This window comes from Mustela putorius, unplaced genomic scaffold (assembly GCF_011764305.1).
Source record: "Mustela putorius furo isolate JIRA1106 unplaced genomic scaffold, ASM1176430v1.1 tig00003909_pilon_pilon_pilon, whole genome shotgun sequence".
NCBI lineage: Eukaryota > Metazoa > Chordata > Mammalia > Carnivora > Mustelidae > Mustela > Mustela putorius.
Genome location: NW_025422057.1, coordinates 13,094,794 through 13,106,411, shown reverse-complemented (window position 1 = coordinate 13,106,411; position 11,618 = coordinate 13,094,794). Strand labels below are relative to the sequence as shown.

General features: G+C 55.3%; 1 protein-coding gene across 2 annotated transcripts; it reads left to right on the top strand.

Moving 5' to 3' along the window:
- Nucleotides 1–3,690: 3,690 nt before the first annotated feature.
- Nucleotides 3,691–10,570, top strand: EMX2 (empty spiracles homeobox 2). Of its 2 annotated transcripts, XM_004751849.2 has the most exons (3): nt 3,691–4,728; nt 6,663–6,847; nt 9,054–10,570. In XM_004751849.2, exons 1-3 carry the CDS (start codon nt 4,320–4,322, stop codon nt 9,219–9,221), a joined length of 762 nt encoding a protein of 253 aa, XP_004751906.1. In that variant the 5' UTR covers nt 3,691–4,319; the 3' UTR covers nt 9,222–10,570. The 2 variants fall into 2 exon arrangements, with proteins under 2 accessions (XP_004751906.1, XP_004751907.1); XM_004751850.3 differs by lacking the exon at nt 6,663–6,847 and having other exon boundaries at nt 9,054–9,157.
- The last annotated feature ends 1,048 nt before the right edge of the window (nt 10,571–11,618 follow it).

The window sequence follows — 11,618 nt, the reverse complement described above, 5'->3', positions numbered from 1 at the left end:
ATAACCAAGAAATAGAAGAGTTCTATCACTCCTCAAAAAACAGGCCTGACTTCTGCCCTCCACTGCCTCATGGGCAGCATTGGCCAGATTTTTACAAATGACAAGATGAGGTGAGGAGAGGTTGTGGCATTTGCCTAAGATCGCTCAGCCAGTAAATGACAGATCCCAGATTCAAACCTTCATCTTGGGTCTGCGAGGCCAGCTGCCTGTTCAATGCAGATTCCTGAACCCACAGAGCCCAAAGAGAGGTGATTTGGGGTGTGTAGGAGGGAGGGCCCTTGCTGTAAGTTGGAGCTCCAGAAACCCCCTCGCAGCTCACTGCCTGCTCCCCTATTTAACTGAACACCCATCCTTCTAGGGCAGCTCAGGAACAAAGAGGGGCCAGATTCTGCAAAGGCCTAAGACACAAATAAAGTGAGGGGCAGCTCTGAGGCACAAGGAGCAGGGGTAGAGTTGGCCCAGGGTCTGAGTCCAGACCAGAGTGCCCAGTACCCAGAGCCTCATCCACCAGTCTGGTTAATGAGTTACTGTCCTAGTTAATTCTCCTGCATGTAAGGGGCCCAGTTCGAACCTTCCCGAGTTCCTCAGGTCCCTGGCCGCATGAATTAGCATAGATTATCTGGCTTCCAGAGCTTCTGCGTGGCCCAAGCCCGTTTCTTTCTGTCATGGGCCTGAGCGAGACGTGGGGCTGGCAGCACTTGGGGTGGAGGAAACCGACCCTGGCGATCCCTCACCCTTGCTCACCTGCCAGCCACAAGGGACCCAGAGCCAACCTCCAGGCGCTTTGCAAGGGGCGGATGGGCTGCAGACGATCTTGCAGGAAGGGAGACAAGGCTCTGAGCAATCTGGGCCCTTTGCCCCGGCCAGACTTTCCGGCCTCTGGCAGGAAGAGGAGGGGATCTGGGCTCCAGACTGTTGCTCACCCCCTTGGGCACTCTGGACACTCCCAGCCAAAGGCAGGAAAGGATTTAAGGGCGTACCAACAACACTTTAGCGCCCAGCCTCTGACTTTTAAAAAAGGTTGAACTCTGTTATGTTCTAGACACCATGGCGGGATTCACTACACCTCCCGGACGCTAACTGGATCTCTTTGCCCTCAAGGTCGTCTGCTCTCATGCCTCCGGCCAAGATCACTCATACTGGGAAATAAATGGTCATTGCCCACCCTACAGCCAGGGCAGGGGTTCTAGTACCCCTAGTTTTGACCATCCATCCATCCATCCATCCTGGAGAGCCTTTCAAGGAGAAGAACCTTTCCCTCTGGTTCCAGGATCCAGGATCCATGATCTAAGCCCACCTAAATTGGATGCTTCTTTTTGGCTTTGGAAATGAAGGTCTGCCCTGCACCTCCTCCCCAGGCTGGCCGACAAGCAACAGCCAACCCCTTACCAGGTGGCCTCAGGTTCCCTGCCAGCCTGGGCACCATGGGGCTTGTGTCCCTACAGCTTAATGGAGGGAGGGATTTCTGAACAGGAGCCAGTATTTCTGGAAGTCAGCGGTTCAGGCCACTGGGAGGTACATCTCTAAAGCCACCCCACCACAAGAGGCTGGACTAAACACCCTGCATCCTTAGGCCTGGGAGAAAGGATGGGGGGGAGGGGGGATTGCTACAAAGCAAGACCACAAGAACCTGGGAAGGGTGAAAACCCAGCCACCACCCAAGTCCAGAGCTGGCGTCAGAGGTCTGAAGCTTGAGACAGGGTCAGGTTTCTCCAGGCATGACTGCAAGGCCAAGGCCCACACCTGTCTTGTGTGTGAATGTGTATAGGTGTGCACGCTCTGGGAAAGTTGAGGGGGGTGGTGTGCCGCTCAGCTGATCTCTGTTAGCTCAGCTGATCTCTGTTAGCTAGGGTCAGGTGCCCAGACAACCCCAGAAAACACATTTCTAACCTTTCTTGCCTGGAGGGTTTTCCTAAAGGGTTTCTCCTCTCCACCCCCAAACAAATTATGCCTGGAATAAAGAAGTTGAGAAATTGATGTGTACAGAAAAATACATCAAAGGAAACCAGAGAAGGTCAGGGGAGACCCCCAGGGCAAGAAGGTGGGCAGCTGGGCAAGCAGGGGCATATGTCCAAAGACCCAGACCGTCCACTGAGGAAGCTAGTGGGGGAAGCAGTCTGGCTCTCAGACTTCGCTCTTCTCCCCCCTCCCAATCGACTTTTCTCGGGTCTCACGGCAACCTAGTCACCAAACACAGGCATTTCTTCCTCCTTAAGAGAAATGGCATGGACCTCTAAGTAATAGATTTAAAGGATGCCAGATTTTTTCCCTCATTAATTGTAAACGTGCAAAATACCTGCTGGTACTTCACTTTAGAAGAATGCAATTGGCAAGAAGAAAAAAAAAGGAAAAAAAGAAGCGGCTGATGAATAGATAATAGATCTTTAACCACCAATAAACAGAGAGCAGCGCCAGCAGCCTGGGGGACGTGATCATAATTATGCTGCTGCGTGAGCCAATAGGGACGAGGGAACTGGGCCCTAAAATCATCCCAAAACCGAAGGCGAGCTCGAAAATGCGGACACGGCCTGGGACCGGAGACGCGATCTGCAGTCCCTAGTTGCAAGCCCTGCACAGCAACCCGCCCCTGGGACGACAGATGGCGGAATAATAATAGAAATAATAATAATAACAACAGCAGCAATAATAATAATAATAATAATGACAAAATCAACGCAAGTCCTAAGGACAGTGTAACGGTAATAGGAACACCACGGCTACCTTTCCCCTGACCTTGGACACCACTTATCCCAGATTCTACCCTTAGGAACAGTTTGGGGGAAGGAGGTGAGCGCCCTCCCAGAGAGAAAAAGCCCGGAGCCTGTGGGTCTGGTGGGAAGCCCGTGGCCTGGGCAGGGTCGTTTACTCGTGCCTCAACTTGCAAACGAACAAAACTGGGCCAAGAATCACGAATGCAGCAACCCTGGAACCTCGACGCTACGCGTGGTTGGATGACCCCCCGCCACCCCCAACCCCAACCTCCAGCCCAGGCTCCATCCTCACCTGGGAAACCGCCGGGAGTTCTGCCGGGGGGGTGGGGACTGATGAAACCGAGCGGCTCCGTTAGCCCACGCCCGGAATCCACTTACCCTCGCCGTGCTCCGGGGGGCGATCCCAGCTTCCCGGACGCAGGGCCACAGGGGCAGCAGCGGCCGAGCGCTAGGCGCGAGGGATCTGCGTGTCCGTCTGTCCGTCTGTCCCTCCAGCTCGGGATGCGGGGGGCCGCAGCAGAGGCGGCGCGGGCCGGGGACTCTGCAGGGACCGGGGTGCCCCGGAGGGAGTGGTGGTGGTGAAGGAGGAGGCGGTGGCAGAGGGGGAGGAGGTGGGGAAAGAGGAGGAGGAAGAAGAAGAGGAGGAGGAGAAGAAGGAGGAAGAGGAGGAGGAGGAGGAAGAGGAGGAGGAAGAAGAGGAGGAGGAGGAGAAGGAGGAGGAAAGGAGGCCGAAGGAAGAGGAGGAGGCGAAAGAGGAGGAGGAGAAGCCGCGGCGGGCGACGCGGGAGCGAGGGAGCTAGGAGCGCGGGGCGAAGGCGCGGCGAGGCCAGCGGCCCGGCGGGCACAGGAGGCTCGGCCGAGGCCGCGGCGCCGACTCCGTTCCACACTCGGCCGGGATCCAGGCCTCCGGGTTCCCAGGCGCTCGCCTCCCTCTGACGCACTTTAAAGAGTCTCCCCCCTTCCACCTCAGGGCGAGTAATAGCGACCAATCATCAAGCCATTTACCAGGCTTCGGAGGAAGCTGTTTATGTGATCCCCGCACTAATTAGGCTCATGAACTAACAAATCGTTTGCACAACTTGTGAAGAAGCGAACACTTCCATGGATTGTCCTTGGACTTAGGGCGCCCTGCCCGCCTTTTGCAGAGGAGAGAAAACTTTTTTTTTGCCTCCCCCGAGAAACTCCCCCCCCCCCGCCTCTAACTCCGATCCCCCCACGCCATCTCGCCAAAAAAAAAAAAAAAAAAAAAAAAAAAAAAAAAAAAAAAAAAAAAAAAAAAAAAAAAAAAAAGAAAAAAAAAAAAAAAAAAAAAAAAAAAAAAACCCCAATCCAAGCCTGCAAATTCTTCTGGAAGGATTTTTCCCCCTCTCTCCAGGTTGGGCGCGTTTGGTGCAAGATTCTCGGGATCCTCGGCGTTGTCTCTCCCTCCCCCCTCCCCCCTCCTTTCCTTTTCCTTTCCTTTCTTTCTTCCTTTCCTCCCCCCACCCCCACCCCAAACAAACAAGTCCCCAATTCTCGTCCGTCCTCGCCGCGGGCTGCGGGCGGCGGAGGCAGCGTGCCGCGGTCGCCGGGAGCCGGGAGCCTCGGGCGCCCGCTCCTCGGCGCAGCATGTTCCAGCCGGCGCCCAAGCGCTGCTTCACCATCGAGTCGCTGGTGGCCAAGGACAGTCCCCTGCCCGCCTCGCGCTCTGAGGACCCCATCCGTCCCGCGGCGCTCAGCTACGCCAACTCCAGCCCCATAAACCCGTTCCTCAACGGCTTCCACTCGGCCGCCGCTGCCGCCGCCGCCGGCAGGGGCGTCTACTCCAACCCGGACTTGGTGTTCGCCGAGGCGGTCTCGCACCCGCCCAACCCCGCGGTGCCCGTGCACCCGGTGCCGCCGCCGCACGCCCTGGCCGCCCACCCCCTGCCCTCCTCGCACTCGCCACACCCCCTCTTCGCCTCGCAGCAGCGGGACCCGTCCACCTTCTACCCCTGGCTCATCCACCGCTACCGATATCTGGGCCACCGCTTCCAAGGTACGTGCCACGTCGCGGGGCTGCAGCGCGCCGCGTCCCGCACTGCCCTCGGCCTGCGTGCCGGGTGGGCGCTTGGCAAGGCCTGGGAGGAGGTTCCTCCAGCTCGCGGGCCCGCGAGTCCCGTTCGGAAACTGGGCGGCGAGGGGCCGGGCATGGTGCTGGTCCCCAGTCTTTGAAGCTGCGGCCGCTTTGGGGGCTGGTCTGGGGCCGCTGGACCCCTTAAAGAGGGACGCAAAGGGAGAAGTTGTCCCCGAAGGCTGGGTGGAGACAGGCTGGGACAGCCTTCTCTGAGCGCCAGCCGCCAAGGAGTCCCGGAGCCCGCGGGGTACCCAGGCTCTCCGTCTCCTCCGCGGTGCCCTGGTCGCCCTAGCTCCGAGGGGCCACGGCCAGGCCACCAGGTTCGCCTTTGCATAAGACCCTGTTCGCCACCCACTCTTCGTCCCTTCAAGCCTAGCCCCGCGACTTCTCAGTTTCCGACCCTCTTCGGGCGGCGAGGAGACCCTCGCGTCCCCAGAGCGTAGCCTAGGGGCTTGTTTTCCCTTTTTTTGGAGGCCTGGGGAGGGGCCTGGAACCCTCGCGGGTAGTAACCTCCAAGGCTCCGCACGCTCGCTAAGACCTGCTCAAATGCGGGCAGAGTGTTCGCGGCGGGAAGGCAGGTTCTGTCTGGTTTTTGTTTTTGTTTTTGTTTTTGTTTTTGTTTTAAAAGAAATGAACCCTATCGGGAGACGGGCTGGACGAAAAGATCTAAGTGTTTTCCCTTGCCATTAAAAAAAAAAAAAATGTGTTTGCTTTTTTTTCTGAGTGGGGGTAGGAAGAAAGTTAAAAATCCAGAAAAGGGGACGAGTAATTAGTTTAGTGGTCGGAGCTTGGGGGAAAAGACCTACCTCCCTCGACAGCCGATCAATACTCAGCGGCTTGTCCATTCATTAACCCTTTGCGTTCCTATCAGGACCTAAAATCCGGTAGATACCTCCACCCTCCCCAATTACAAACAAAACAAAACAAAAACAGCCTTTCATCCTAATTCTGGGACCGGATTTACCTCCATTCTCTCCTAAACACTCGGTTTGTTTTTCTTTGTTTGGGTTTTTAGTGAATCGATTTCCCACCCTCCTGAGTGAACCCGAAACTATCCTGGCTTTGCTCACAAAGTTTATGGCTCCTTTCCTCATTCTCTGTCAGCTACGCCCTTGGTGCCCCCACCAGGCCCGAAGTAGCCGGGATCTTCTGGGCCCGCGCACAGCCCAACAGGGCGCCCGCAACTCGGCAGCCCCTGGGTTTCGATCCTTTCGTTCCCGTCTTCTAGTTCTCTGGAGCGGGGCAGTGCGGAAGCCGCGTCCTCGGGAGGCAGTGGCTGCGGAAACCCTGGGCACCCGGCGGCGAAATTTCGACCCCGGCCGGGCCGCAACCACACGCCCAGACTCTGTACTTTCCCGGAGGGGAAGAGACTTAATACAAAATGAAGTTCCCGAGAAAAGTCTGCAGAGCGGCCCGCCGCCTCTCCAGCCCGGGGGTTAATGTTCCCGTTCCCTGAGGTCAGAAAAAAAGAGAAAGTTTCTCTGGATCTTGGGTGCCAATCCCGGGGCCTGGCTCTGCTGCCCCTCTGCCCCGGGGGCCCGGGCGAGGGGGTGGTGAGGCCCTTGGGTGCAGGGCGGCTGCGAAGCCCGCCGAGGTCAGAAGCTTGGGGACTTGTCCCACCCGGGCAGCGTCTGGGTGGGTTCTGCACGGGTACGGGCTCCGTGTTCCCGGGCGGACAGCTGGGTGGGCGTCCTCTTCGCCCACCTCCGGAGGGCCCCGCGTTCCCACGGGCCCAACCGCACAGGCAGCGCGAAGGCCATGAACGATGAGCCCCGCCAGCCCGGCTCGGGAGAAGCGCGCGGCCCCGCCGGCCAGAGCGGTCTCCTCTAACGGGACTTCTGCTATGTCCCTGGCAGGGAACGACACAAGCCCAGAGAGCTTCCTTTTGCACAACGCGTTGGCCCGAAAGCCGAAGCGGATCCGAACCGCCTTTTCCCCATCCCAGCTTCTGAGGCTGGAACACGCCTTTGAGAAGAACCACTACGTGGTGGGCGCCGAGAGGAAGCAGCTGGCGCACAGCCTCAGCCTCACAGAAACTCAGGTGAGGACTGCGTGCACCCCGCGGTCCCATCTCTGGCCCCGTGCAGGCGGCACGCAAGTGCGGAGCTCTGAGAGGGCCTTTGGCAAAGAGCCCGGGAGCTGGTTCCACGCTTGGGTTCAGAATGAATCAGTTTTGAGGTAGTTGGCTTCCTTGGGTTCCAGCAAGGGATTGTAGGAGCCCACCCACCCTAGGCTCTGGGAGACCGGCTGAGTAGCTCCCTCTTGTCCGGCTGGGCATGACCTAGAGTTCCCCGTTAAGACACCTGTGTGCTTTTGGTTAGAGTCTGGGGACTCGGGGCTGGGTGCCTGGAGAAGGAGAGCACAGAAGGGTGAGGGACAAGGTGTTGGATGCTCGAGGCTCGAGTGGAGATGTCTGGGAGTGGGTTAAACTGGAGTTCTGTGCCATGGCAGACCCAAGGTTCACACCGACGGCTCTAGTTACTTCCCTTGAGGGGATCAGAGAATCAGAAGGCTGAGAGGCCTGACATCCTAGGTGTGTCCCTAAATCAGCAAAACAGAGCTGGAAGGCTCCAGGGAAGGGCTGCCACCGGGGACAGACCCCTGCGGCGCAGCGGGGCTCTGGAGGCGGGTCTGGCTCCGGCTTGCTGGGGTCGGGGAGGGGGCTTAGGGCTACAGTAGGCGCTACTGTACGCAGAGCTACAGGGCGGGGTCAAAGTTCCCAGCGAACAGTAACGTTTTGGGGCAGATTAAGTTGTAACACTTTTTCTGGGAGGCGCAAAGAGGTCGAGGCTTTTGTTTTAAAACGTCCCCCCTGGACAAAACCGAAGAGGGCCTCGCGGGTTGGTGCGGGGGCCCGACACAAGGCGCGGCCCGGCTGATTTCTCCTGGATAGCGGAGGCCGCGGTGGTCTTTGTCCGCCTCGCTGCCCACGCTGCCTGGAGTCTTTGTGTGCGTGTCAAGCCCCGAGCGCACCGACGCGCGCCTTGGGCGAGCGCCGGGGAGAAATGAACCGTCCTCCCCCTCAATTAGCAAACTCAAAGCAAATTAAACTCAGCCTTGTTCCAGCTCGGCTTTTTCATGGGGCACTTTGGGGGACTGGGGCATTGGGGAGAGCAAGCCGGGACCTGGGCCGGCCTTAGAAAAGGAGGGAGTGGGGAGGGCTTCAGGGGCCTGGGCTGCTGCTTTCAGGAAGGGACAGGCCTGGGGACAGGGGAGGTGCTGTCACCCGCATTTCCCTCACTGTACAGCACTGCGGAGAAGCTGGGACAGTGTTGGTGTCTCCTATGGTGGCTGAATGGGGACCCACTGCCCAGCACCCCCAGAGGATGATGGGGGTGGCAGCCCAGCCCCACATCATTGCTCCCTGGACCTCTAGCAGCTGCTCTGGGGAGATGAGGCCTCCAGTCCAGCTCTGATGGGAAATGGTGTGACCAGCGTGTGAGCCTGGGCCTGGTGGGTCCTGGGGCTGGTCCGCAGGAGGGAAGGAAGGGAGCTTCACTCTTCTTTCCTCTTTCTTAGTTTCTCTCTCACTTCCTCTTTATCCTGCGGTTCTTTCAGAAGCTTTCACTTTTGAGCTTCATTTCCCAGCTGGAAAGGTACAGGTGGGCTGGTCCCCAGGCCTAGGCATCCAACCATCCCGCAGGTTTCCTCCAGTACTCCTCCGCCCCCCAACTCCTCACCTGCAGGAGTCCTGGGTGAGGAAGAGGAAGCTCAGGCAGATCCTGACTGCCTACCCAGGGCCGAGGCCTGGCAGAGGAGGCGCTATATTTAGGCAAGGCTGCGGAAACAGACAAAATAGAAAGCACATTGGGCCTTGCACCAGAAAGCTGCCGCAGCCGACGGCAGTAAGGTCTCCCCTGCACTGACGAGGTAGAGGGAGTCAGGGACTTGTCTCTTTTTATTTTACTTTACTTATGATTGTTGTAGTGGTTTTCCAGGGTTTGCAAGGCTTTTGCTCTCAGCAGGAGGTGGCTGTCCCTTCCAGGGCCAGGCGGGGCAGGGGCACTGTGCCCTCTGGGCCACTTGGTCTGGGGGAAACACCCCACCAGGGCCCAGAAGGGTAGGGAGCCAGGCTTCCTAGCTGACAGCACTAGGAGCTCGGCCCCAAGAAGGGAGGCCTGGGGGAGCCCAGCCCTTTTGCTGTGCCACTGGGGGACTGGGCTCTCTCGAAGGCACCGCCTGGAGGAGGAAGCAATAGGAGGGCGCTGTGGAGGGACTAACACGCCCCATCCGCCTCTTGTCCACAGGTAAAAGTATGGTTTCAGAACCGAAGGACGAAGTTCAAAAGACAGAAGCTGGAGGAAGAAGGCTCAGATTCGCAACAAAAGAAAAAAGGGACGCACCATATTAACCGGTGGAGAATTGCCACCAAGCAGGCGAGTCCCGAGGAAATAGACGTGACCTCAGACGATTAAAAACACAAACCGAACCCCACAGAAACGGACACCACGGAGCAAAACAGACAGGGAGAGGAGGGGTAGAAGAAAAACAAAAACAAGCTACAAAACAAAAACAAACCGCACACACACACACATACACACACAGTCACCGAGAAGAGGAAGAGGGAGTCAGAGAGTGTCGGCGCTTCGCGGACTTTGGGCAGCGAGGGCGCGGGGTCCTGATCCCAGGCTGCACGGAGATGGCAGAGGACGCAGGCTACTTGATCAACAGGCACCCCTTGTCTAAAGAGGCAGCTGAGAAAGAGAGAGCGAGAGAGAGAAAGAGAGTGAGACAGAGAAAGAGAGGGAGAGGGAGAGAGATCCAAATGTGGCACCGTGGAAGGCGCTCTGAACAAGGGAAGCTGTCAGTCAACGCCAGCCCAGCGAGACAAGATGATTGGCAGGTATTCCATTTATCGCAGTCCTGATTTTTTTTTTAAATAATAATGGTAATAATAATGATGGTAAAAGAAAACCCCAACCAGGCACAGGACTTTTTCTTTTGCACTTCGCAGAGTCTCCCCCCCACCAATCTTTAAAAAATAATTAGTAATACTAGCAATCGAAATTCCGTATCTAGCCCCAACCCACACCTGTTCAAAAACTTAAATTGCATGTTGCAGTTGTTGGGCGAATGGTGTCTAAAGACAGAAAATGAATTGTAATTTTCTTTTCCTTTGAAAGACAGGTTCTGTGTGCTTTTTATTTTGATTTTTTTTTCGAGAAATGTGCAGTCTGTAAACACTTCTTGATACCTTCTGATGTCAAAGTGATTGTGAAAGGTAAATGAAGTAGGCTCCGCGATAGTGGTCCTCTTACGGAGAAATGGGGAGCAGGATGGGGGGCTGGGGGTGGTGGGGGAGGGTGCCCACAAGAGGAGTCAGGACTTGTGCTGGGAAAAACAAAAAACAAAAAAACAACCCTAAATTAATTCTATTTCTTGAACATTCCCTTTCCTAACATCCCGAAGGCTTAAAACCCCGAAGTAAACTCCTTTTGGTGGTTGGAGAGGTTGGCCAAATTCAACCATTCGCTGTAAAGGCCATTCCCAAACTTTAAATCTATCTGTCGCAAAAACTAAAGGACTGTAGTTAGCGGGGAGGATGTTAAGTGTGGCCAAGGACATGGCGGCAAGTTTTCAAGCACTGAGTTTCTATTCCAAGATCATAGACTTACTAAAGAGAGTGACAAACGCTTCCTTAATGTCTTCTATACCAGAATGTAAATATTTTTGTGTTTTGTGTTAATTTGTTAGAATTCTAACACACTATATACTTCCAAGAAGTATGTCAATGTCAATATTTTGTCAATAAAGATTTATCAATATGCCCTCAGAGTAGTCGTTTTGAGAAACTGAAGTGAGTTTTTTTTTTTTTTTTAAGTATCTATAATTTGAGTGTGGTCCTTCTCCAAGGAGGCTCAAGAGACCCAGGCTCCTCACCCACAAAAGGGCCAGACGGATGGATTCTTGGGCATTTTAAAGAGAGATGAGCGTGGAAAAGGGAGAGGATTAGGAAAACTTAAGTCCTGCAGAAGACCTTGGCCATTGCAAGGCTCCCTGAGGGAGTTTAGTTTGAATTTCAGGTTAAAAAATGCTTACTTCTCTTAATTTCTAGTTGTTGTTGTTGTTTTAATCTGGGCACATAGTTAAGCATTGAAGAATATTCCCCTAGGATTGGAGGAAACACTTAGCGGAATCCGAATCCTAAGACTTTTAAACTGTGCTGCTGACTTCAAACCCAGAAGTACAGGCTCCTCCCCCCGCCACCAGTTTTTTCTTTCCTTCCCTTCCTTCCTTCCCTCTCTCCCTGCCTCCCCCCTCCCCCCTTCCTTCCTTCCTTCTTCCTTCCTCTCCCCCTCCAGAGCTTGCTTGCTTGCTTCCTTCCTTCCTTCCTGTCGGGACCCAGTCTGAGGGCAAGCACAAGGCCCTCAGCAGCCTTATAAGGCAAGCTTTCCGAGAAACCTTCAACTCTTAATTTTAACCTTAAAGAAAAAGTTGTAACCAGTCTTGGAGGAAACTTAGCTTTTTTTCCCCTCCTCCTTCCCCCTTCTGGGGGTACGAGGTTGTTTTTGCATGCTTCATTTGCTTCTTATCCTGATAGGCTGCATTAATCAGTTTTATTTCCATTGATAGAGAAACCTCGTCTGTTCTGTTCGAGCTACAAAGCGTCCTGCGAGCTTTTGTGAAAGTGCAAATCAGTTTAAGCAATTATCATACCAGGAATATGAAGGGGAAAGAGGAGGCCTTGCCCAGTGGTCTCCTTTAATCTCTTAATCCACGGATCCAGGGGGGCCGCCTGGACATAATTTAGGACAATCTCCCCACCCTTTACACTGTGATAAGGCCAAGTTACAATGCAGGGCAAAAATACA